The sequence below is a fragment of the Etheostoma cragini genome, chromosome 2 (genome assembly GCF_013103735.1).
Source record: "Etheostoma cragini isolate CJK2018 chromosome 2, CSU_Ecrag_1.0, whole genome shotgun sequence".
Taxonomy (NCBI): domain Eukaryota; kingdom Metazoa; phylum Chordata; class Actinopteri; order Perciformes; family Percidae; genus Etheostoma; species Etheostoma cragini.
Genome location: NC_048408.1, coordinates 13,175,352 through 13,202,087, shown reverse-complemented (window position 1 = coordinate 13,202,087; position 26,736 = coordinate 13,175,352). Strand labels below are relative to the sequence as shown.

The 26,736-nt window shown below is 39.9% G+C and overlaps 1 protein-coding gene across 4 annotated transcripts in view; it reads left to right on the top strand.

The window, feature by feature from the left end:
- Nucleotides 1–1,315: 1,315 nt before the first annotated feature.
- Nucleotides 1,316–26,736, top strand: part of npnta (nephronectin a) — a 44,408-nt gene continuing 18,987 nt past the window's right edge. Inside the window, exons 1-5 of one of the 4 annotated variants that reach the window (XM_034888174.1) lie at nt 1,316–1,842; nt 10,048–10,148; nt 15,558–15,608; nt 19,466–19,558; nt 25,132–25,227. In XM_034888174.1, coding sequence (XP_034744065.1) covers nt 1,772–1,842; nt 10,048–10,148; nt 15,558–15,608; nt 19,466–19,558; nt 25,132–25,227 — 412 coding nt within the window. In that variant the 5' untranslated portion in view covers nt 1,316–1,771. The remainder of the gene's footprint in view (nt 1,843–10,047; nt 10,149–15,557; nt 15,609–19,465; nt 19,559–25,131; nt 25,228–26,736) is intronic. The other 3 variants (XM_034888184.1, XM_034888193.1, XM_034888199.1) reach the window with 3 other exon arrangements.

The window sequence follows — 26,736 nt, the reverse complement described above, 5'->3', positions numbered from 1 at the left end:
AGACATGTTTATTATTATTTTGTATTGTTCTTAATTCTTCAAGCACCACAATGGTTCTTAATTTATATATCAATTCCATGGACGTTTCCTGGAACTGGCACTAAATATAGGTAAATTACTGTGGATTTAGTGTTCAGGAGCTCATTCCAACAACTTTGTTCAAATTAATTTCTAATAACGAGTTTCAGTACAGCATGAGCTAAATGGATGTGCTAAATAAATCTGATACAATAAAACATAAGATAATCTGTTAAAATTTAACTTGATTTGAGTTAAATACCTCTTAGAATATAGTGAGACAAAGTTGTGTTTGGGTGATCTGACACATCTTTCATATGCTCAGTCTTAGTTCTCCACAACATGGTAGCTAATGTAGTATAATTTAGAGGATCGGCATAACCCATAATTCGTTTTTAAATTTAAAAAATGATCATGGAATAACATTCTCACAGTCCAGTCATTGAAACAATGTGATTAATAGTTTAATTATACATTATTCCGAGATGTCAAACGTCTCTTTGCCACCGGCGAATATACTAGATTTATTATCAAATCGGTGACTGAACAACCAGCAGTAATCATATCAAAGCTTCATCTCATCCATGGCCAGCTCTATTAGGCTACTGGAAATGATGGCGTTCAGTTTTAGGATTATTTTATTGACTGAATTCCTTGATTCTCGAGGCAGAAGTGTGGCAATAAGGCAGGCCTTTATAAATTTGCCCCCAGATAGGAAGTGCAATTTACCAGATTTGTTTAATATGAAGTGCTGCCTTTGAGTCAGGCAGGAGATAATTGTTGAAGAATGGAAGTCATGAAGACCCAGTAATTTCATATAGGGTGCATCAAATTGTCAAGATGTGCAAAGTATGATGGTGGAAATTGCATTCAAAATGCAAAAAGCAGCTGATTGCTCCTCTTCTTACAATAACGCAATCAAGAAGAATATGTGATACAAAGCAGACACAGATCTAGTATCTAGTATCCATTTACCAACAAATATTTCAATCAAAAGCCATATGACGAAGTGCCTTTATTGACAATAATTACAGGTCCAACAAAAGCCTTTCTATTTATTTAAGTAGCCTACGTCAAACCACTCATTTTTTTGTTTGTGCTGTTTATCTTGGCCTCTCCAAATGTACCTTCAGTAATTTCCACTGCATTGTCTTTACCGTGTGAGCAACATCTACCTGGGTGGCCGAAGCACCTGCGTGTCTCAGCAGGCTATGCAATTAATGAAGGCATTTCTGAAGCATGCGCGGCACGGGGCTGCGGCTGGAGGCTCTTCGTCTTGGCTGTGCAGGTCATGACGTTACATGTGAAGTCCCACACGTGCGGCTGGCTGTCTATCCGCAATGTTTTGACCGCTGGTTATTTAAAAGACTGGAGGCGAGGTCTGACTGCAGTGGGGGATGTTGGTTGGAGAGCCCGCTGACTGAACACAGAGAGAAAGAGAGAGAGAGAGAGAGAGAGAGAGAGAGAGAGAGAGAGAGCGCTGTGTGCTTTCTTCCAGGCAGAGTGCGTCCCGCTCTACACGCACACATCGGGGTCACTCTACTTCCAGTTAGCGGACTGATTTCCACTCCTGCATGTCCAGTGTATCGCACAAGAGCAGTCTGACGGACGCCAGCAGACGTTAACTACCTGTGTTTAACCACCTTCAGCGTGCGTCACAGAAACTCGTCTAATTGTTTCCTCCGCCGTTTCCTCCACGGGATTTTGGATTACGGAGAATAACAAGCAGCGTGGACGCGTAACTCCCCAAATAATGGATTTATGGCTAAAGTTGGCGTTGTTGTGCAGCTGTTGCTTTGGAGCAAGTGCTGACTTTGATGGCAGGTAAGGTAACATGGTTGAAATAACAGTGATTTTGATTAGAGCCTGTATCACAGTTCAATCCATTTATAGGCTGTTAATGCAAAAAAAACAAAACTGCGCCTCTGGTTGAAGAAAGCTTACTGGAGAGGCTGCAAACGGAAGCATTATTTTAAGAAACTGCGAAAATCAAATCAAAAAGTGAGTGAAAGCATGTTGCTCCTGTAAAATGGCATGCGCTAAAATGCACTGCATATCAACCCAACTTTTATTCTGATGCAAACAGTAATAAGCCAAGTGGCTTTGCGCCTCGGAGTACGCACATTCTGTTATAGCAGACGGACGCATTTTTTTCCATGTGCAGACATCGCACCAAGCGGTTCTTGTCTCGTGCAGATATCAGGCTGATTATAAAGTGATGTGACACGTTACCCGGTGCTTCATGTTCAAACACGAGTCTGATGAAGTATGTGAAGACAGAGGTGTGGAGACGTGCCAGAACCCAAAGAATGCATGGGTCCGAGATTTCCATCTGCCTATAGGTGCATCTGAGTTATAAACATAATGGATGCTTCATTTTTTTCATAGTGATTTTTACAACCAAGCATCATAAAACAAAGTTGTAATTTAGCAACACCGGAACAAGTTCATAAAAACACATTTTTAAATTGTTTGTGGAAAAAGTAATTTCACCATTCCTGTTCATTGACAGAAGGCTAATTTGTAGGACTATATAAATAGTGTTTTTACAGTTTGAAGAGTCTGTTTTCCATGTCATATTGTGTGTATATTGTGATGGATTTCTAAAGTTTAGAATAAAATTGAACTGAAGACCATCCAAACAATGAAAGAGTTACACAAACAGAGTCCTATTGCCAAATCTGCTACATCTCCAACAGTGAATGCAGCCAAGTATTGTACTTTATTTTCACTCGTGTATCTCTGTAAGACAGGCTCAGCCACAAAGATCCTCTCTCATGTTTCACAAATGAATGAAAACACTTTTGAAGATTATTGGAGGTAATTGTTATTGAATTAGTGTGCACACATTTCAAAAAGCCCTTTGAGCCTGGCTGCCATTCCACCTGCTTGTTGATAGATTTTGATTTGGGTTAGATTTAGACACCCCCACACCCCACCCCGGTGTCTCTTGCAATTACGTTTTGGATATTAGTTTTTAGCAAGAAGTAAACGTGTGAGTGTGTGTGTGTGTGTGTGCGTGTGTGTTGTGTGTGTGTGTGTGTGTGTGTGTGAGAATGAAGGAGAGGGCAAAAAATGTGACCGGACATTTGAGTTGAGCACTTGCAAGCACATACAATATTATTTTTATTTAAGACTTCTTTTTTTCTTAATCACCATGGCTGATGTCTGTGTGACAGGTCATGGCCTGATGAGATGTGTTGGGCTTTAACTTTCATTTCACGCATTGCCTTTGTGTAATCATTTACTTTAACCTAGCAGCAGCATATTGTACATTATTAACATCCCTGCTGATGGAGTGGCCTGTCACCATGGCCATAATTTGCCAATTTTTATGGGTATAAACTTGCCCGGGCCTGAGTCTCTATCTCAATATTAATTAATTGAGAGAATATCCCTTGAGACCGAGCACCAGCAAAAAAGCCATTTATTACCTGCTCTCTGTTACTTATTGCCTTCTAGAGAGCTATTCTAACAGGCTTATTCATCTAGTCCTAAAGGGTCCTTCACGGGCAAAATTGGCAAGATTATTTTGTTCTCCCATAGCTGCACATAATATGCTTACCTACAAATCTGTCGCTAAAAACATTGTGCGGTTGCAATTGTTGTTGTCACTCTTCATTCCAACCAAGGACGCTAGGACAGCCCGTTTCATGTCATGTTACATAGCAGCCTAAAGACATACACACATACAGTAGAGGATATTCTTCCCTAGTGATGTCACTAAATTCCAAATTACTAAAGTCCAATGCAGCCAAGCAGCACATACCAGACCTCCAGTAATAATCCAAACCAGTGGACTAGTGCCAGGTTATGTTGGCGTTGTAATTTCAGACGCACATTTGGGCTTTCAGAGTTTGGCAATGAGAATTTTATGGGTAGCCTAGGGTGACCAAATGTCCCTTTTTGCCCAGACATGTCCCCTTTTTATGTACTGTCCTTAATTAATGAAAATGTCCGCTTTTCATTGTTTTTCATGGGACCATTAAGCATGCACTTAAATTGACTGGCGCTCTGCACACAATACTACGGTACTTTGTTTTGTGACGTAATTTCCGAGAGGCTTCCTCTGCGACACGCAAATACAGGGAGCCGATCAGACAGCGGAGCCAAAACGTTAGGGCAGCTTCACAGTTGAACTGCAAAAAACCTTATCTTATTAAATAGAAAATGTGTTTAGAGAAATTTAGTTGAAGCTGGATTTTGAAGCTGACACAGAAAAGGTCATATTTAGAATAATATTTCATATTTATTTATTTATTTATTTGAAGAGAGATATTATTTTGTTACAGGTTGTTACATATTTTTATTTTATTACATAAGTTATTTTTGTACCTTTGAGACGTAATAAAGCATGTTCATTAACCGCTGAGAAGCCTGTCTGAGCCTGAGTGTCCTCTCATACAAGCAGTATGAAATAAAAACAAAGAATAGATTTCTAGTTTTTTCTGTGTTTAACATCCAGCGCATGTCAATGTAGTAAAGGTGCTGTAGGTAGGATGCAAAGAATTTTTTTTACATCGACAACTTCTTTTTCCCCCCCTTCTGCAAAAGCCCAAAACGGTCTCCTAAGCTCCTCCCCCCACAAGGGAGAATGAACGTGTGCATGAGTAGTGGTTGACACACAGTTAGACACCCTCCTGGCCCTGATTGGTGCCTCTGAATAGGGAGCTGTGTATTTTAACAAATTGCACTACAGGCTGTAGGTGGTGCCAAAGGGGCCAGATTTTATTTTTATTTTTTTAAATGACCTTCTTTATGTAGTTCTACTCAAACATAGGGTCAGTTTCAGCAAATACGACGGAAAGTTAGTTTTATAAGTCTTACCCACGGCACCTTAACACGTAACCTTGCTATATGTTTTCTGAGAGTAAACAATAAGACTCCACTGATTCTCTGTTGTTGTCTTTTATTGAATAGCATGCATTCAAGTGCTAAATCTCACTGAACAAACTAAAACTAAAAATTCAGCATCCCACACTCCAGTTTATGAATAACATAACGTCTCTTTCTGCTTTTTTTTGTTGCGTCATTTTCACTGAGCAAGTGTAAGTGCTACATGGACAATGATACCTATTACTACCAGTGGTCACCATAACAGTCTAACAAAGTCTTCAGTCACATGTGAATTTGTAACCAGCATAGACGTGTTGCTCAGTCCTTTATACAATGAAAGAAAGAGTGAGACATTTGTGAGGCTGTAGTCTTTGGGGTTAAATCCCACAGTCATGAATTGAACCCACAGAGGACCGCACAGTCACTGCCTTTCTTTCACTGCAGAAAGCCTTTTTAGGCTGAAATCTAGACTTGCAATGTTAGTACTTTCAAATCATTCATTGCCTTAAAAAGAATCTTCTAAGCACTTGAATTGCAGCACTGAACATGCTTTTAAATGTTGGTTTGGAAAGAGTGCACTCAACAATAGTTGACAACCTAAACCTACGGAGGCTAAATGCACTTATCCTATGTATGTTAGGACGAAAAGTTCTGCCAAAGCAATGCAACATAACTTTCTCCATTGCGGTAAATTGTAAGGTGTTTCCAACATCCGCCATATTTCAATACGGTTGCTCTGTTGAAGTGTGTCAATGCGCTGCCTGAAAAGTGCCACAAAACTGAGTCAACACAAATTCCTACATCAGAAGTGTCAACAAAGACATTTTAGTAGTAATGTTTATTGCAGTATTATTGTGTTGCATCATACAGGTGCTTATTATTCTTCTGGTCACTCAGTAAATACCTTCCACTTTCTTCTTTGTATAGCAAAGCATTCTTTTTTTAAATAAGCCAGCTGATTTACCTCAGGAATTTGTCAATATCCCACATGGGGCTGTGCGGTAATGTGATTTGGAAGGCTGCATGCAGATCCGGCAGCGCGTGTGGCCGAGGGGGTTTTAGACACCTTATGACTCCACAAGCTCATGCCTTCAGCTGAACCTGCAGGTCTTAACAAGTCTTTCACACCAAGGTGCTACAAATGCAGAAATCAACATCTATGGGTTTGTGAGAGAAACCAGTCACGCTTTGCATGCTTCAGTATGGATGGATGATAGATAGATTAAATTATATACCTTCACGGTCCCGATTACCACGCCGCACCCAACATTGCTCCTCTGAGCGATGGATTGACTAGTCTTCACTGTCAGACTGGGGAGATCGGCCAGCTCTGTATCCATTAGTAAAACAATGGAAGAAGGATGGCGTCCCCATAGTGAATATCAACCTCTCAGGTTCTCCCGGAACAACCTTGTCTGATAGTGTGTGCTTGAGAGGAAAGGTGTCACATGGCATGCGTGAAGGGTAATAATTATCTGCTCAGGTTCCTTCAAGGCTTACTGTTATTTAGCATCATTATTCAGAGCCCCAGGGTAAGACAAATCAAGTCCATTTGATATGCCAGCTCTGTGTTAAGTAGAATTTCACTGGAGACAAGATGCATCTAAAATAATGCAGTGCAGTGTCACTGTAACTCTCACTCTTGATAGAGATTCAGTTTAATTGTCAAGCCATAATATATGTTCTAAGAAAATGTGTGTTTGACATTACTGAAGAATGGTCGTGATGAGTAGGTGAGCTGGTGAATTTTATTAAACCCTCAGTTTTAAGTTCAGAGCGTATTACGGTGCACAACTGCCTCTGGAGTGTGTGTGTGTGCGTGTGTGTGTTTTATTTATTTATGAGTATGTAGGAGAAAGGACAAGAGGGAAATCTTATAGTTTCAATAGGGATAGGGATTCAATAGTCCAGGACCGGTTGTGTCTCATGAGGTTCACATCACCAAACAGCCCTCCCAGACACCTCTCGCACACCGTCCACTGGGAGCCCGTTGGAGTTCAAACTCTGTTCCTTTGTTCATAGTCTTATTAACGTCATATGCTCAGAAACAAACAAGCAAACTAAATATCAGCTCTACCAAATTATCATACTGGAAAAACAACAAATCTTAGATTCAATTGTCATGGTAGACCATTGACTTTTCATTGGTTCCATCTGGATTTTATGGCCTTATCTCAATTTTTCCATTATAACCCCTGAACGCACGTTGACGTTCACAAATTGCTTGTTTTATGGCAATATATATATACACACACATATATATATATATATATATATATATATATATATATATATATATATATATATATATATATATATATATATATATATATATATATATATATATATATATATATATATATATATATATATATGTGTATATATATCTTCAATTCACCATAATATAGGCACCTGGATATCACATTTGTAGAGTAGGAACCAGGGAATTTTTGGTTCTTACCTGATGGACAAAATAATGGAAATGCCAAATGAGGAAATTTCCATCACAGAACTTTCAAGTACCAAAGCCACACAAGAAAACTACATTGGCCAGTGACGCTAAAGCTTATCAGCTGGATACTTTGTATCAGTTCTCTGGACATCAGACAATCAACATACTGTGAGATGTGGTTTTCAAAGCAACATGTGGAAAAAGATACCGGCAGAATAACAAGCATCAGTCATACATTTGCTGATTTGTTTTGATGGTGCAAAATTAAAAAGAAAAAAAAAAAGATTGAGAGATTAAGGAACAAGATTGGGTCTATGGCAGATTTTCTGGTGTTTGAAAATAACGTTTAGGTTAAGCACAATGACGTGATGTGTAATGAAGATAAAACCTTGACTGTTGAGTGCACATTTTATTGGAGCTCTGGAATTCAAAATACCAGTTTAACCCACAGAACATTTTGAACTGTTGAATATGATGGTGTATGCGCAACATTCGGCTGGGAGTCATCAAGTGCAATGATTACTTAGTAATTTCACATAACTGCAAAGGTCTATGATACCATTAGGTTAAACAAGAGCAGATGCACACATATCAGCCTACACTCTTCCCACATGACGCCTCTATATTCTAAGATGATAATTACCGGATGCTATGAATAAATCAAAGAACGCATGTCTACAAAAACATCAGGGTGAAAACACCAGATTTAAATACCACTAAAATGTCATTGGAGCTTGTCAGGTTTATTTATAAAGCTGCCAATTTTGCAGAGATGGTCTTGTTTACAATATGGAGGGACAGCAGGTGCCATATTTGGACATGTGTATGTGTGGGTGCATGCCACTTGCAGAAATAGTGACACCTAAACCTGGCTGCTGTCCAGACCCTGGTTTGGGTTCTCTTTCCTTTAATTTCCTCCTTCCCTTCCCTTTCCTTTTCATTTTGTTTCCTTTAGTCTCTTTAATTTCCTTTTTCCATTTACTTTCTTTTGTTTTCCTCTCCTCTCCTCTCCTCTTCTCTCTCCTACTTTGTGTTCACTTGCCTGACTGCCTCCCTGCTTTTCAGGCAGCAGACAAACATTTTCCCTGGATCTGCCAGTCTCACTTAGCATCCATCTGGGTTTTTTCTCCAGTGAGGTGATTGGCAGCAGGGGCAGGCATTAACATTTCCACATCTTGGCACAAAGACACTAACAGGCAGGGATGTGGCAAAGGATGTGCCTTGAATATTGAGCAACAGCCTCACTCTCCGCAAAAAGAAAGCATCAGTTGTGTAAAGGAAGATATTTAGAGAATTCCCTCTTCTCTTTTGTAGCTGGATTACAGTGTTTGTTCTGTACAACTAATAACCTGCATAATTAGTCCAGGTGATGCAAAACTCATGTGCTCAAGACTTCTTTACAGTAATGCTAGTGAAAGGCCAGTCTCAGTGCTGAAGGAGATATATTTCTATTTATTTTATGTAATGTCTTTTATCTGTACCTTGAGTCTGTCACAAAGTTTTGAGTTTTGATTTTATATTCTTTGCTAGAATTTGGGTAATATCTCAGAGCCAGGCACCCAAAGTATGCAGCTTGGATTTTCATCAGTATCCTTAAATGGACTCATCTCTTTGCTCTATTCTCTCCATAAATATGTGGTGAGCCTTGGTACAGATAAAAAGGTAATCCAAATGGCACTGACTGCCAAGAAGCTATTTCTCGCTCTGAGCAGAATAGAACATCGTGTAACAAAAACATACAGCTGTAATTTATCTTAGACAAATTGCAGTGCTTTGGAAATAACCTATATCTCTATACACAGTAATACCTGCACGTTCTCCATGCAGCAAAACTGATATTATCTTCCACTGTCATGACATTTCCTGATACATTCTTTAAACACACGGTACAGTGACACATGCTCTATACATGTGTTAATGTAATAGATGGAGATAGGAAACGTATTGTATTTTCAAGGACACCAGGCAGTACATAGAGCTTCTTATCTGATTCACAAGCTTTATAATTAACACAACATTAATGTGGTCTGCTCATATGCAAGTGTCAGTGGTGCACTGATGCACACTGAAGGCTACAGTGAAATTGGGTCTGGCAGGCTTTCAACACAGGTCTCCGATTTGAGTCAAACTGGAGATGTGTGATAGCACATCAGATCACATTGGTTTATGCAAAGGCTGATGTGCTATGCGTTTTATTTTTATGACACAGAGATAATATGTTATAGGGAAGTAATGAAAAGTTTGCCTTTAACACCCTGAGAAAATGTAGAGTGAGTTTTATATACTACATTCAAGTTCATGCAAAAATGTCCTAATGGGACATTTCCTGGTCCCAGCTTCTCTAATGTGAATAAATGCTGCTGTTCTTTGTCTTACATGATAGTAAACTGGATGTCTTTCCATTTTGGAACGTTAGTCAGATTAAAATATTGTATCGAAAGACGTCCCCTTGGGTTCTGGGAAAATTTAATAGGCATTTGACTATTTTCTGACATACTTCAATATAGTACGTGGCCAAATTTTGGCCCTTCAGCACACACACACACACACACACACACACACACACACACACACACACACACACACACACACCTTATTCTAGTCTGTTCTCTCCACAGCAGGAAAATTAAATAAATCATGTGAACTCTTTGAAGCCTCCTTCCAAACAACATTGAAAAGACCCCTGCTTTTCATTAAGACATTTTAATAGGCTGTGAACTAATTATGTCATCCCATTACAGGTGGCCGCGGCAGATGGCCTCGTCCAACGGCCTTTGTCGATACGGGGCCAGGGTGGACTGCTGCTGGGGATGGACACGCCGTTCCTGGGGTCACTGCCAGCGTGAGTGCCACCATGCCTGCTGCTGCTGCTGAGGGCAAAAAGGGCTAACAAGGTTGTGAGGTTTCAAGCTGGGGTCAAAGATGCTATTAGACACAGGAGATGCTGCAGCTCTACTACTATAGTAACCGGAGGCTCAGGGAAGCACACACACATTCCGTTGTCGCAACAGAAACACATCTAGCTAATGGTGCATCTCACCTGGGACAATCTTTGAGTAAAGATTGATTGTAATGGCTGGTGGGTCCAAAGGAAAGGCTGACATTTATATTCACACTGTGGGTGGCCATAATGAGGGAGAGACTGTAGCTGCAGGTGCACACATTCAAGGGTAGATGGAAGATTGATTATAGATTACGTGCATAAACAAGCCAGCTCATGCTGCCAGAAAAAGCGGTGTGGACACAATCCATGGTGTTGTCAGGCGTACAGACCTCAACTCATCTTTATATTCAGCAACCTCTCTTAGAGGATTCCGAGGATGTGTCCTGTCATGACCAATCGCCATAAACTGTATTAAATATTTACACGTCACATTTTCAACATATTTACATTGTGATCCTCTGCTCTCTTGTAATGCTACCCAGGAAGGTGTGAATATACTAACACGGGTTTCATATATGGCCACCAAATCCTCTGCATGTCTTGGTACCTGTGCTGGTATAGCTGCTACTTTTGAGGTGGGGGTTTAATCAAGAAAGTGTTAACACAGAAATAGGGGTGAACAAAGCAGGAACTTAGCAACAAGAAGCTTGAAGGAATAGTTAGACACACACCAAATGATAGATGAGGAAATCAATTCCTTACTCATATCTGTCTGATAAATATGAAGATACAGCCATCGGTCGATTAGCTTAACATGATGACTGTAACCTGGGGAAAACAGTTGGGTAGCTCTGTCCAAAAGGTAAAAATCTAAATAGGCACTGAGAGGTGCTTTGGACAGAGCCAGGCTAGCTGTTTCCCCGCTGATTACGGTCAGTGGATTCACTCTTTTCATTTAACTCGGCAAAACAAGGGATTAAGTGTATTTCTTGTAAAACTATTGCTTTAAAGTGTTGACATTGTTGCAGCTTCTGGTTCATCGTTTCCACTGTTCTCTGCGTTCCAAAAACTAAAATTCAGCTCTGCTCAGGTCCAAGTTCCAGATACTGTCAGGGGGTGCGGCCAGAGTTGTCAATTGTCATTAGTCAAGCCAAGGCGTCAACAAACACAAGAATACAGTTGTAACATTACCACTTGTTGGACAAACCAGGCAAAGTTTGTATTGTAGCTTTCACACGTTTATCCTTTAACTTCTCTCCACTGTGTAATGTTTTCAATCCTTTTTTGGAATAGTTTTTGTCTTCGTTTAGGATACCATTTCACAACTAACATAAAAGTGAAAGAAAATCAATGTCAGGATTAGTGCCTTCTTCTATTGTTGTCTGTCCCAAAACTGCACTCGCCCACCAAACCATACATTACAATGACATCTGTCTCCTTTTTAATCAGCATATCCAAAGTTGTTGTTGTCTTTTCAGCAAAGCATACTGTATCTAAAATGCTTAGATTAGTAAAAATACAGTGGAAACAAAAAGTAGAACCTACCACCAAAGCCTTTTCAGTTTTTAAATATGAGTTTATTGGAAGCTTCATGTCATGGGTTGTTAAGTTCCTGCTGGGGAAAAAGGTTCAAAACACTGCATGTCGGTTCTGGCTGCTTAATTTATAGCTTCTTAAAATATTGTTTTTTTAATCCACTCATTTTGTGTTTTTCATTGCTGAAATGACCATATTTTAATTATGTTCTTGTGTATTGTAGCTCATCATGCCATGCTAGCTGACCTTTTGTTTATTTATTGTATTTTGAATGTGTTTTGTGGAAAATATTTCACACACTGCTTGTTAGGCCCAAAGGTCTGGGCTGCTGCAGCTAAAATATTTCCGTTTTTGCTGGGTTTAGCAGTTCACTATAATTTCATGTAAAAGTGGCAGAGTGCCATCTTTTCTCTTGATGCTGGAGTGCACAAGATTTCTCATTTTGTTCTGGAGAATTTACTGTTTTGTATTCCTTTTAGCTCTGCCAGATTAACCTCAGGTCTCTGCAAGACAAATCTGCTTTTTATCCACTTCACGCTTCATCTGTATTATAAACAAAATATGATAATTTTATTCTTACATAAACACTTGGAGTAAAAACAAAACAAATGTATGCTAATGGTTTATGTGACAGAGCTAGACTTGTAGTTGCAAGAGGGCTGTTTCATGGTCAAATTGTTTTCAAAAACCTCCTACCTTTTCCCAAGGCCTTGACACTTGAACTACACAATCTGTGCTGGAATTATTTAGGCAAAACCCGCATCGTGTCACTCAGACAGCTCAATTGTATCATTTGATAGTGTTTGTTTAACCATGGGGCCAGGACTCAGCAGTAATCCTGGCACAAGTCTGCAATCTCGATTCCCAATACCTCCCAGTGCATCCATACTGGGCTCCCTGCCTTTACAGCTTCCCAGACAAGGCCAAAGAAGACAAGGAATGACTTTGTTATGATAGAAGCCTAGATTAGGGTTCAAGACATGATTCATGTACAGTACTCATATTTTTTTACGCACTTAAAACCCAAACAGTAATGGCCACAACACTGGCCGTAATGTAGGTACGGTTCCACATTTTATAATAAATCAAGCACATTCACATTAAAAAAGACATGTTTGCATCAGTTACTCGACCAGCCAAACAGCAGTGTGTGAACTTGTTTTCTTTGTTATTCTGGAGTCCCACATGTTCCATGTTGAGTCAAAAGTATGAGCTAAGTTTGAGCTTAGTCACCATATGGAGTACCACTTTTTTATTTCAACAAAACCAAATCTGCTCTGTGGATAAAATCACTCTGTGAATGCTTGCCTAAATGCTCCTCCCTATGTGCACAACACATCTATTTTGACTGCAATCAGTAGTCCTCCAAGTCAGTAATGTGGTGATTTAAACCTTGGAGGAGGCAGGTGGAAGGTTTGGGAAAGAAAGGGTGTTGGTGTGTGCATTTGTGTGAGAGAATGCAGTCAGTACAGATTTCAGGTCTTGGTAAAAAAAACAAAATTGTGGTGATAGCAGAGATTAGATTGACGTTATAGGATTGTGGCTTTCTCAGCAATGGGTTTGTAAGACTTTCCGCAAAGAATGAGAAACTTAATGGATCGACATTTAATGCTCAGAAAGAATGAGGCAGAGAGGACAGAAAGGACTGAAGTTGAAGAAAGTAAAAAATCCTGAGCTGTGAGGGAAATGGTTCAGAGGTAAGGAGTTTGAGATGATTGCTGCTGGAGTGGAGGGGGGGGATGTCAGGAGAGGGAAATAAGAGAGGAAACCAGGCAGATGGAGAAAGAGAGAGAGAGAGAGAAGCTTTAGATTTATAGTAAACCGAAGCTCCACTTATAATGTTCTGACAGGCCATCCGGCAGGCAGAGTCACACTTGAAGCTACTTATTCTAACCAGCTGCATGAACATTTTATTGCCACTTTGAGCATTTGAACATTTGCATTTTAAGTGTATTACAGTTAAGAGTAATCATACTAAAAATACTTTTCATCTCTTCCACTTTTTATGAAGATGGAGAACTGTCTAATCAACAAGTTGATCCCACTAGTGTTTGCATCCAAATAGCAGCAGGAGCTTCAGTCATTTGATACATTTGATGCCACATGATACAGGACCTGCTGTAAGGTTGCAAATTTAAAACAAATATCATTCAAATTAAATGTTCTAAAAAACAGAATTATCTGGGCTTTTACCACGAAAGTTAAGAAGGAACTGACCTAAAGAGCTCGTAATTATACAGTCCAGCATAAATCTGAATAAAGTTCACCTTGCACAATTCCGCATCTCGCTTTGCAATTATGTCAACATTTAGCAAGACTGACGCACTCACCCAGAGAGAGAGAGAGAGAGAGAGAGAGAGAGAGAGAGAGAGAGAGAGAGAGAGAGAGAGAGAGAGAGAGAGAGAGAGAAGGCTGAATATCCTGCAGGACAGAGTTCCAGATCCAACAATCCAAGAATGTAATCTTGGCTTTTGCAGAATTGTCTAATATCAAAATTCTTTGGTTGGATTATATTTAGACCAATACTGTTGCCAAAAAAAATGAGGACTTGTAAGTGGACTTGGACTTGACTGTTGTGAGACTTGCTTACTTCAGAGTTGGCTCCCCACAGACATGACTTGGCTTGAGATTTGGATTTGAAAATAGTCAAGTTAACAGTTGAGGTAGCGTTTAAATCAGCTTTGACCAGGTACAAGGCTGCAGGAACAGATACACATTGATTACACATATACAAGCCACAAAACATATACAAGCAGGCCTTGAATAGACACACAGCTTTGATGTCTCAAAGGATGTGATGTTTTAAAAAAAAAGCTCAAAGCTCTTGTAGAAAGACATACATTTATATTCCCTGCATTGCAAAGGAGCTAGGTTGAATATCACCTCCTTATAAATAGATCACACATTATAATTTCCTCAGCGGTCCTGGTGGATTCTATAAATCCATGAGACTGGTGTTTAGTTTGAGTGTGGCCTTTGTTTCGACAAATAGTGTGGACAGGATTAAGGCAAGACTTTTGAATTGGTAATTTGAGCTAACCAGTGAGCGATGAAAGCAGAAAAGTGATATCTCAGTTTGACTAATTCACTTCATCATGATTGTCTGCTCCACTTTCTTTCATGATCACTGGGCTGTAAAGACCCGTCTATAAGTGGGCCTTTTTCATCTGCTTGAGGTAATAAGGTGAAAACAAAGTTCCTTGTAATAACTAGGGTGAATAAATAGGGGAATAAAAGACACATTTTCAGAATTATTCAATACAATTTTGGCTTTAAAGGCCCTTTGAAACAGTTAATGACCTAAAAACCTAATGTCTGTTCACAGTTAGGTAGCTGCAGCACATATTTGTATATTGAAGAAACCAGAGCGCCATGATTTTCTTGAAAGTTTCAGAGGTGTTTTCATCTTTGAGCACAGTGGTGTGATTTTATGAGGGAATTATAAATGTACTGTTTCAAAGTGTGTGAGAGAGAACTGCTTAATTCACTTCCACTTAGATGTGAGTGATAAGGAGGAACATGTAGTTCAGAAATAAGAGAACATCCCCGGAGACGGTGGTTTTATTCTGACCTCATTTTAATTTTTAAAACTCCATTGTAAATGCATTTCAAATGTTGAGTCTACTTTAAGGCAACTTGGAAATATGTGTGACTCCAGAACATCAGACTGTGTGTGTGTGTGTTTTTCTTCTTCTTTTCTTCCATGAATGTTTGCTTGTCAAATTGACCAGGCTATGCCCTCTAACATCATATTTATTTATTAATTTGTGCTTTCAAAGACTAAACATTGCCCGCAACCTTTGTTTGTTTGTTTGGCTATCTGTTTTGCAGCTCTCTTCGCCTTAACTCCCAGAGTAGCCGGGATAAGGTGCCAGCCCCAAGGTTAGATGCTCCACATGTTTCTTGAAGTAATTTTGCTCGACGTGTATTGCTTGGGGCACATCCTCTGAATCCTGGACTCACACACTTATTTATAGAGCCAAACCCCTCCCACCAACTCCTCCCACCCCTTGGTAGCGGCCATGTTCCTCTCTCCGGCCCTCACAGCCACTGTTTAACAGCTTACACACACCACAGACCGGAATTTACCTGAAGCCGTTTCTCAACATGAATTATGCTGAAGTCCTTTATCTTCATTAAAATTCCACTACCCTTCTGGTCAACCCTTTAGAATACTAACGACACCCCTAAACTGAAATCCATAATGTTTTTGTAATTAATATATCAGTAGTGAATCAGTCTGTATGGTGCAGAGTAAAAACAGAGCGTTTTTCTGTGATTGGAGATGCACGGCATGTGTAACTACATAGCAATCAGTCAGGTTGAAAGTGCCAATGCTATCATACTTCATCACTTGTGTAAATGAAATAATCACCATGGCATTACCCAGTTGATCTATGACTTTCACTGAGTACAAACGAGATCAAATTAAACCCAAGGAACTAGTGCTATAATAATAAGCTATATTAATATGTCACCTTGGTCTGTGAGAACTTTTGAAACAATTAATTGATTTATAAACAAACAAGACAATCAGCAAAATTAACCGATAATGAAATAATCACAACGAGCAGCCTTAAGTAATTACTTAGTTGATTGCAAGATGATGCAACATGATTAATTAACGATTTCCCTATCTCACTTTGATGAAGTCATGCATTGAACTATTATCAACATTGATACGCAATATCTGTGTTAATTAAGAAAATAATACATTCCCTTGTGTTTACCATCAGGCATCCCGGCACCAACAGTCAAAAAATTTAAAAGAATCTGCATCAGCATAGCAGCAGTATACTATCCTGAGGACTGGCTGATGTAAAACAGAGTGAAAGTGTGTCATCACTCGGCATCTTTTGATGGTGTTCATGGAACGATGGTCATACATGCTATGTTTGGCCTTCCAGCTGGTACGACCATTTTTAGTCCTCCGTGTCCTCTGCTGTGGTTAATGAACACTGACCATTTCCCTGATCTCTCTGCCAGCCAGAGGCTTAAAAATAACCTCAGAGGCAAAGCCTGTTGATGGCTGCCTCTGATCCTGCTAATCAAATCTTCCCCCATGTAGGAGAATAACAAAAAGCAATCCACTTGACATCCCTCTAACTAACAACAATTTCATCTGCCCTGACCAGACCAGGCCTAATAAACTACTTCCAAATAAAAGTACATTTTTGTTCCTTTTCCTCCGTCAAATTGGTCAATTTTTTGATGGTAATTGTGAACTTCGACTGCTCTGTGTGTTAACATACCGGGTCATATCACAGGGCCCTCCAAGTGGTCTAACAAAGCTTTCTTTATATTTGATTACATAGCCAGATAAAAGTCTAAAGAGTCTAAAGATATAGAGTCTGGAGATGTTATCGACCCGAGTTAACGGATTCATCACATACCTTTGTGCCTTTGAATTCAGTTTGTACAACGTTACAGACTGAAATCTAAGGAGCTGAAGATTTTCTCCCTGAATCTGTATGAATGGAAAATTCTGACATTGTAATTTGATTCTGAAAGTATGCATTTCATAAGTAGAGAATGTAATTCAGCCCTTTCTTTTCATGTTTTTAGGTCTCTTAAAACAGCTTTCACCTTATTTCTACCATTTAAAAAAAATTATTGAATGCAGTAAGCACTTAGAGACTGAATATCTCCACCAAGGCTGCACAAGTCAATGAAAACATATCCAACAGCAACAAAATATCATCAAGGACATTGTGCTAGCCACACCACAAACTATGATCATGTTCAGAGGGACAGCAAATAAATGCAGGAACATCCTGCAAAACAGTTGAACTTACCTTAAAGACTAAGGATAAGTTTCCAGAAACTATCTTATAGCATTCATTAAAAAGTGTTTTGGCCCTCTAATGAGTCTAAACAAATCATGTATTCATTACCCAAACTGGACTTCTTGGATCATTTTTCATCTTCTCCCTGGTATCTGAAACATCATCAACACACCTTACATTTTCTAAGCTATCCTTTTAATAGTTATACTGACAAACCAAAAGCCAAGTTATCTTCGTGGAGGTTGTTTGGGTGTAATATGCTTGGCATCACAATGCTGAATTTTTAAATCAGGAGTAGCGGCACACAGACAGGCGACGGATCCGGCAGGTCAGGGGAAGAAAAAAAGTCCCAAAACGCATCAAGCGTTTCAAAATCAAAACCACACTGCATGGTAACAAACAACACGTAGATCGTACTGGGCTCAAACTTAACAAGAATGACATAATAAACAAAGCTTTGTGCAGCGCACAACAGGGGGAATTATAATAGACCATAGTCATTTCACCGCTCAACTCAAATATCCACTAGCCTAGCTCTAGGGCTCACATATGTTGCATTCCCTCATGCATTGTCTTGATGCATCAATTATCAATCTCCCCATATTTATCATCACCCTCCTAATCAATCATCAACACCACACAGCAGAGAATAGTGATTAAAAAAAGCAATGTGTGCTACCTTTCTGTGTCTGTCTAAACCCATTAAATTCCAAGAACTGTTGCCACACATGCACAAAACTCAAATGCTCCAGGCTTCACTGTGCAAAGTGTGTGTAAGTGATTAACGTCTCTTTGATCCACAACAGCAAAGCAATTTGTAATTTCAGTGGGTAATAAAAGAATGCCAGGACATATAACACTAAATATTACACAACATATGTTCATAGATTTTGATAATGACGAAAGTAGGTGCCACTAAAAAATCAAATAGATGCTGGTACCATGGTCCATGATCATGTACCGGCAGGATCCGGCAAAACTTCAGCCCTGCTGACACAACAACATATTAAACCCTACATCTGCATTGCCACACATAACACTACACCATCACATCTTTCCAAATTAACATTAACACTGGCTGGTGTGATAAGCACTCTCATCCTGAATCTCTCTCTACACACACATATGTAATGCCTCTTCCACCACAGTGATAATTAGGTCCTCTGATTGCGCTGTATTATGACAGAATTAATGAAGCTTTTAATGAAAATTAGTAACACTTGGCTGAGGCCCCGTACATCAGACATGCTTAGCAGCAAGCTGCAGTAAGCACAGTCAGATAAGCAGGGTAAGCCTACAGCTCACTAAGAAAGAACACAGAGCCATTGAAGCTGTGCGGCTCCCGCAAATACCACGTCTCTGTACACACTCAAAATATCACCATTCACGCACTATGTACGATCAGGGCAGCTCTTTATTGAGGCACTAATTATAACCTACTATTTTGGTGTTGAAATTGTTTCATCTTCAGGCTAAGGGGAAAATATTATTCATCTATGTAATTATAGTTGGCTGGGCACCGGCATACATATTAGTGCTGTATTTCAAAACCAGCCAAATCAAAACTTTGCTTGGTGTTAAAAGGTCAGACCTTTCATTTATCTCACACAGTGTGAAAAGATTTAGTATCAGTAAGGACAATTACACTTTTCCAGCTCTGTTTAATGTGAAAATGATGTGGTTTGTTGAGAATGGCTTCTCTATTACCATTTGTCAATGATAATAAGACACAAGGAAGTCACACAAGGAGAAAGAAAGAAACCAACACATTTTCTTTATGAATGAAGCATCATGCTGTCTTATTGCTGTAATGGGAAGAAAACTATACAAAACTAGATAATGTATAGTGAAGGAGCAGTGGGATTAAGTGCTTTGTCATTCTGATCTGTAACGAGTAGTCAGCCATGGCGCTGCACTGATCTGTCTGTTCCTCTTTGAATCCCCCCTGAACAGCTGTGTGCCAGCCTGGCTGTAAGCACGGAGACTGCGTGGGACCCAATAAGTGCAAGTGCCACCCTGGCTTTACTGGCAAGACCTGCAACCAAGGTAAGCTCTTGCCTGGAACTTGTAGACAGTAAGAAAACACAGTTACTGTGCAGTTGCATGTGACTTTCCCATTGTCTTAGGGCACTGACGTTGAAACACGTACACTGATGTTGAAACGTACTCCACAACATATATTATGACTCAAAAGCCCCCACCAAAAGCAACACACAGACCTGCTGACATGCATTTTGTTTTAACTGAAGAACCCATGCCTTGAGCCATTGCAGAAATCATGCTTGTTTATTGTGGCCAGATCTCCATTGCACAACACCTGCCTATTAAAGTTGCCACTCATCTAGCGGAAGTTGGTTTGCCACAAGCTGACAGGAGAGATACTTTAATCACAAGGGGAGGAGGAGAGAGCTGATTCAGCTCAAATGGAAATAAGTCGTGAGGCCATGTTGAGTGATTCCCGGGATGCACCCTCTCTTGTGAAGATAACATCTCAATTACTGACCTGAGATAAGTTGGCTCGGCTGAGTGCAACCAATGCGGTTGAAAGTGTGTGTGTGTGTGTGTGTGTGTGTGTGCTTGAGTTTTTATGCACTTCTATCGCTGACAGACTGAGCATGTAGAAAAGCATTAAAGCATCCCAATTAGTTAGTAAGTTGCTGTGCATCCAAAGAGCTTGAAAATACTTGGAATTGTATGGAATTGCGTGGAATTCACGCCCCAAGACAGGAATAGGATAGTGTGTAATTAAAAACAAGGGTTGAGGTAGTGGAGGGGGAGGGTGGGTGGGGTGGAGGTGTTGAAATCCTTTCCGGAATGTTCTAAATGACTCAACTTGGATTGGAGGCTACATAGGTGGCTCCTGTCTGCCCGGCCAGACGGCTGTACTTTGTCTTAATCTGCAACAAGGGAAGAGAAAAAAGGATCAGTGTCACATATCAAACTACAAAGATTTTGCTGCCAACCATTCGGACAGACTTATCTGACAAATGTGATTTCAAGACCTTTCAAGATGAAACTGTACTTTCAAGTGTCCATCGAAGCCCCATTTGTCCAATAAGCGCTTGATGTTTCACAGAGCTTTCCCTTTTACTTAAGCTTTGAGTGGCAGACTTGCCCTTTCAGCCTATTTAGGTGGAGATAACCTTGGATTCTGCTTAAAGCTGGCACATGCCATGGAAACCAATTTAATTATTATCAAACCATAGATTAGATTTTCTCATTTAAATGCAGCAGCCTCCATTAAACATTGACTTGAGGTTTACTATTGATGTGCTGAGTGGCCAATGTTTCAAAGCCTTCTAACATCCTGCCCCTCTGGAGAGCTACATTTCTCTTATGGAGTCAACTGGAGGAGTGAAATAAGTTGCCCAGAGCTCAGCAGGTTCCCTGGCCTCGATGCTGCAAAAGGTCAAGTAGTCACATTGATACACAGTAAAACATAATACAGCAATTTAGTGGAACTAATTTATATTTTAGTAATTACTTTACCAAAAAGCCGAAGCTTTTCATTAGAATGATTATCTGTCAATTCACTCAATTCATCCGTCATCCGTCTGTGATTCATCTGTCACAGATTGAGGCAATCAAAGGTGATTGATCCTATAGCCCACATATTAAATGCCTTGCATTTGCAGTATTACGAACTGGGTGTCTGTGGCGATATTCCCAGAAAAAATCCCAAGCAGCACACTTCATGTTTTCTATCACAGCAGTTGTTGGTCCAAAAGAGAGGATAGGCAGAGCTAACAAAAAGAACAAAAACAAAACAAAAGACTCGCTCTTCAATTCGCTTGTGTGTGAAGTGGTGTACCATTTTTTTTTTTATCTCTGCCGGCTTTACGACTAAAAATCACACAGGCAACAACAGTATTCAGATTTTTGGGAGGTGAGAACCAAAAACACACCTGCAATTATTGCTGAAGAAAACAAAACAGATTTTTGAGATTGTAACTTTTTGAGTTTTATTCACTTTAAGTTAATTGAACTTGAAATGTTTTTCTTAATGAAAATTGTGTTTTTTGTTTTTTCATAATACGGGCACTTAAAGGAATGATTGTTTATTCCTATAAAATATAAAAAAATTGAACCAAGATGAAGGTTGGTATCCAATTCAGTCCCCTTCCCCCTTTAAACCACTTAAGTTTAATTCAGTCAACTCCAATTTTTAGTTGTGATGCAGACTTCCGTACAGTTTATAAACCTGCATGTGCAGAGAGCTATATTGGACACACATTCCTTTGCTCTAAGTGGAAGGCGTGGACAGATGTGTGACTCCGGAGGCGATCTGATTGACAAGAGTGTTAAACACCTTAGGAACAGTAGTTGTGTGGAGCGAAAACAAACCACAGAGGAAACATGAGTGCTTACACCAAACACAAAGCATGGCAGATACTGTATTGATTTCATCACTCTCAGAATCAAAGCCGTATTTTCCTCTGTCAAACGTTTATGGGCTGGCACTGTTATGAGAGATTTATACTTCAGGGAATACATGTCTGTTTTTAGTGCCAGCTCTTTTCACCTGTCAAACCATTTCACAATAGGGTTTGTTTCACTTTCATTGCTTTTCCTATACAGAAAATCTGAACACCTGAATGGGGAATTATTTGTTGAATCTGATTATGTTCATCATTAAATTAACAGGCACTCAACTGTCAAGAATAATAAGCACTACTTCGAGAATCCCTATCATTTTTAGAAGGTGCTTCACCTTTGGTGCTGATGAGAATTGGATGTGCCATACAGCATTGTGAGGATAGATGAATACACTCTCGCTGCATAAATAAACTCATTATAGGGATAATCTGTTTAACAATTTGGCAGCACACTCTCTCTGCTGATCCAATCATTTTAATAAGATGATTATTTCATGCAGGTGGATTTAGTTAGGTGTAGTTGACCTGCTGTTAAGACACTATAAAAAGATTTTGTTTGAGGAATGACACCACAGGAAGAAGCAATACAGCTGCAGTGCCTCCAGATGCTGCTTTCTTATTTTTCTCCCTTTTTCGTCAGCCATCTGTACAATTAATACCACTTTAAGTATAATAGAATCCAGCTGGGGTTTAAGTAAGTATCTAATTTGTCCCTATATCTGTTCTTAGAATAACATCTGCACTTTTTACTGCTTTGTCTTGGCAAAGCCACATTGCTGTCTTGAAAACATGTATGATTACTTTTAATAATCTTTTGCAGTCTAGGCCCTTTATGGTTGTAGGTATAGAGACAGACCCCTCTCTGTCACTCTTTGTCTTTCTGGCTGTCTGCCAACAGTCACACAGCTACAAGTATTTAAAGTATTGCATACATGCCATTATACTGTGTATTTTCCCTCAGTTAGATAATAACTGAGGGAAAATACACACTATGATGATATGCATGAAATATGTCAAATTGTATTTGTTTTTAATCTACGTTTTCTAACAAGGTCATTAAGGGTGAGTGAAGTAATATTTAACCTTAACTGACCTCTTGAGCATGTTTTTCCTATGTCAGCATTTTCTTTTTTTGGGATTCTCCAGCTTCCACCCACATTCAAAAAGCCATGCAGGTTAATTGTTTATTCTAAATTGGTGCAAAGGTGCAACTTTGTCCCCTAAAAATTACATTTCCATACAACTAAACTGCATTCTCAATTCTGTTTCCAGAGAATCCTATTCTCTCCAAGATACCGTTTGTTTTAACTTCTACCAGTGACAGGCTTATGCTGTGAAATGGTCGTGATTTTAAACATGCAGTTTATGTTGTGAATTTCAACAAAACTACTTGATGAGGTTGAGGCAACCAAACTACATATTAGTTCAGGAAATGATCAGGGGTTTGGATTAAAAATAGGTCAGCGTTGACTTTTGGTTTCAGACGGGACACGGATAGCGATCACCTGGGTGAATGTCCTGTGTTTCTTTGACCCAGCCATCTACCCTGACCTCCTCCCTATGCAGACTTTAATTAGAAACATATTTGTGATTAGTCAAAAACAAATGTAATTTCCCTCAAAGGTGCTCTAAGCGATGGCACGCGTGTTTTAGGCTAGAACATTTGTACATACAGCAAAAATCTCACAATCTGCAGGCTGCCTGTCCCCAGAACACACTGTGAAAAACATGGTCTCTGTAGACGGCCCAGGGTCTACATCAACAAGAAGCAACGTCACCCAACATTGCTTAGGGCACCTTTTAAAATGGAGTTTAACTGTACGCGAATACAATTTTTTGGAGACAGGGCTGCAGTATAAATAGCTGTCTGTCTATAGTGTATAGTCAGCCCTGTGATAGTCAGTTGGTTCAGGGTGTACTTCGCCCCGAGTTGTAATTGTAACGAGGCAAAAAATAAAATCCCATTTTTACTTGAAAGATGATTATGAAGGTCAGTTAAACAAATGTATATGAAAGGCAATATGTTAACAATATTAAACACTATGGCAGCATCTCCTCATGCCAGGTGCTGTCTTGCAGAACTGTCCTCTATTACTGAGTCATGGAAAAGGCATAGAGAATGGCAGGAAGTTGTCGCATGGATACAGAGGGGAAAGGGAGGTTTTAAAGCAGCATGAAGATCTCAGCACCTGGCTTGATTGTGACAAGTGATTGTTGACATCAGATTCAAACCCCCTGCCAATTTGTTTAGGTTATTTTGTTTTTAACATGGAGCAAAAACTCCTTTCCTTAGATTTGACAGGTTTACCTAAATGTCTTTGGAAACTAAAACATCAAGTAAAGTTTATTTAGCCAAAATGGTCTTCATTTGCTTTTTGTTTAGCTGCCTGCCTACAAGAAGAAGAACACTCAAGACTGCAGCTGCACTGGTTACACTGGTTCTCTTAGTGAATTATTCTTGTTCTTAGCTACTAAAACGTCTTATACCAATACCCATCCATGGTGCCTATTTGCAGATAATGCATGTGACTGTTCTGGGTAGGGTTGGCAGGAATGCTTTCATAACGCTTCAGCTCAAGTTACTGCATCCCTCAATAGGAAAATGCTTCAGTGATTTGAAGGGTGCAAAACAGTCTGTGATAGCTGTATCATCGTCCTGTCGCTTAACAATAGGTGTTGTTAGCTGACTGCCGGAGGAAAGGTTGCTGGATGCATAGATGGATAGATAGAGGGGGAAGGGGCTGAAATTCTTGAGGCTGAAGTGTTGAAGCGATTTGCCTCTTCAAATGGTAAGTCCCGTCTACCTTTGAACTCCCAACAAATTAGGAAGCAATCTTCTGAATCCGTGAGAGCCCGTAAATTCTGTAGATACTATTTACCCTCACAATAAAAAAAAGGAATGCAGAGGAAAGAGGAGGTCAGAACGAGAAGGGACGCAAAAACACTTTCACGGTTTCTCCCATATGCCCTAGATTTTTTTTCTTCTAATACTCAGTTCATGTCCAATTCCCACAAGTGTAATCCTCTTTGCTGCATAATGTTCCTCTTTGCTTTTCAGGAATGTGGTGTGGTCAGAGGTGTTCTAATCCAGTGGTTGGTGCTTTACATTCTCACTACATCTCTCTCTGTCTCTCTCCTTGTGTCCTCTTTACTTTTTCTCTGACCTTTACTACTTTATCTTCAATCAAAACCCCTTTCCAACCACTCTCCCCATCCACTCTAACCCATTTCTTATGTCTAAAGAAGAAGAGCTGGACTATTTAACCCCACCAGTGTGGGCCAGTCACCTTCCTGTCTTTCTTCCTGTGGACCATCAGCCAGCAAGAGTAGTGATGGAGGGTGAGATTCTTCGATCGTTGATTTCCTCTTCTCCACCATCTGAGCAACATGCATGAGGCTGCACTGTGCAGACTGCGGAGGAGTACATGTCACTCTCAACTATTGTCTTACGTTTTCCTGTCCTCCCTTGGCAGAAAAGACACCACCCAAGAGTAGATATTTAAGAGAAAATGCCAGCATGAATGCCAAGCATGTCACAGTCTTCACCAATCTACTTCTGCCTCTTTTTTTTCACTCTTTCCTCAGAAACTGTTTCTCAGAACCAAATAGCAATGCTTTTTCCGTGCCCCCTTCTCCTTTCTCATTTTCCTCTTTAGTTTTTTGAGCACCTGGAACGAAGAGCTCCACCTTAACTTTAAAACCTTCATTGACATGGACACAGCACTCATGGCTCCTCCATCGCTGCTAGAAAACTGCCTGAAGTTCTAACCAGTTTTATCTTCTTTGGAGTCAAGCATATCCCCAAGACAAAGCCTTCTGCTAATCTCCCTGTCAGTGATAGAGGCGTGTTGGGAATTTACCATAGCATACCTCAGTGGAGCTGACCCAATAAATCACTCCACTTTGCAATACTTCAGATGTGTCTCAGCAGTTCATTTACCGTACAATGATCACCCCAGAGGGGCACTCAACCTCTGCTATCGAACAGGTTTCTGCAGTCCTGGGGCCGCATCAAACTGTTAATTGGTGATCATGTCTGTCTGTTATCTCTGTTTTTCCATCTCTCCTGTGTCCTGTCTCTCACCGTCTTGTACTTTCTGTCCTCTCTTCATCTTGTCCGTTTCTTTCTTCATGGAGGTGGCCCTGGCTGTGTCTTGTGTCTGGCATGTGCTGATGCTCATGGAGCTGCCTCTGTCTGAGAATGTGACCATTTCAATAATCCCTCATTTACATTTTGAAGCTGTTTTTCAGTGCAACAGGCAAGTGGAGACCTGTTTCTCTGCCACCCTGACATTGGACAGTGTTGCTATGGTTTTCGGTAATCGCAGTAATGAGAATGCCAGTTGTTTACTGTGAAAACCAGGGAGGAAAACAGGGTTGACACCGCTAATTAAAAAGAGAGAGAGAGTGTGTGCGCAGGTGTGGAGGAGTTGTGGACATTATCTTGTAAGAGAATTTCTACTGTAAAAATGAACTGAGCTAAGTCATGTCTGACAACAACAGGACACATAATTTTGGGATTAATGTCAATATTACTTATCAGTCCAGAAAGAAAGTGATATTTTCAACAGGCTTTCAAAAAAGCTTTAAAAAACACACTGGCCTCTAGTATTTTCATGTTGTGCACACCAGCAGCGCAAACACAGTTGCATTGCAACTTATGTTGGGCAACAAGACCTGTTGTGTGTGTGCAATGCAATACCAGTATTAAATTTGGTGTGACAATGCACCTGTGTTATTTCCCTCTTTTCGTGTTACACACAGATCTTAAGTCACAAGTTTAGTTTAGTAGGAAAATTGCGACAGTCCTATATATCAGCTCTTTGTTACCCTTTTGTTCAGTGAAAG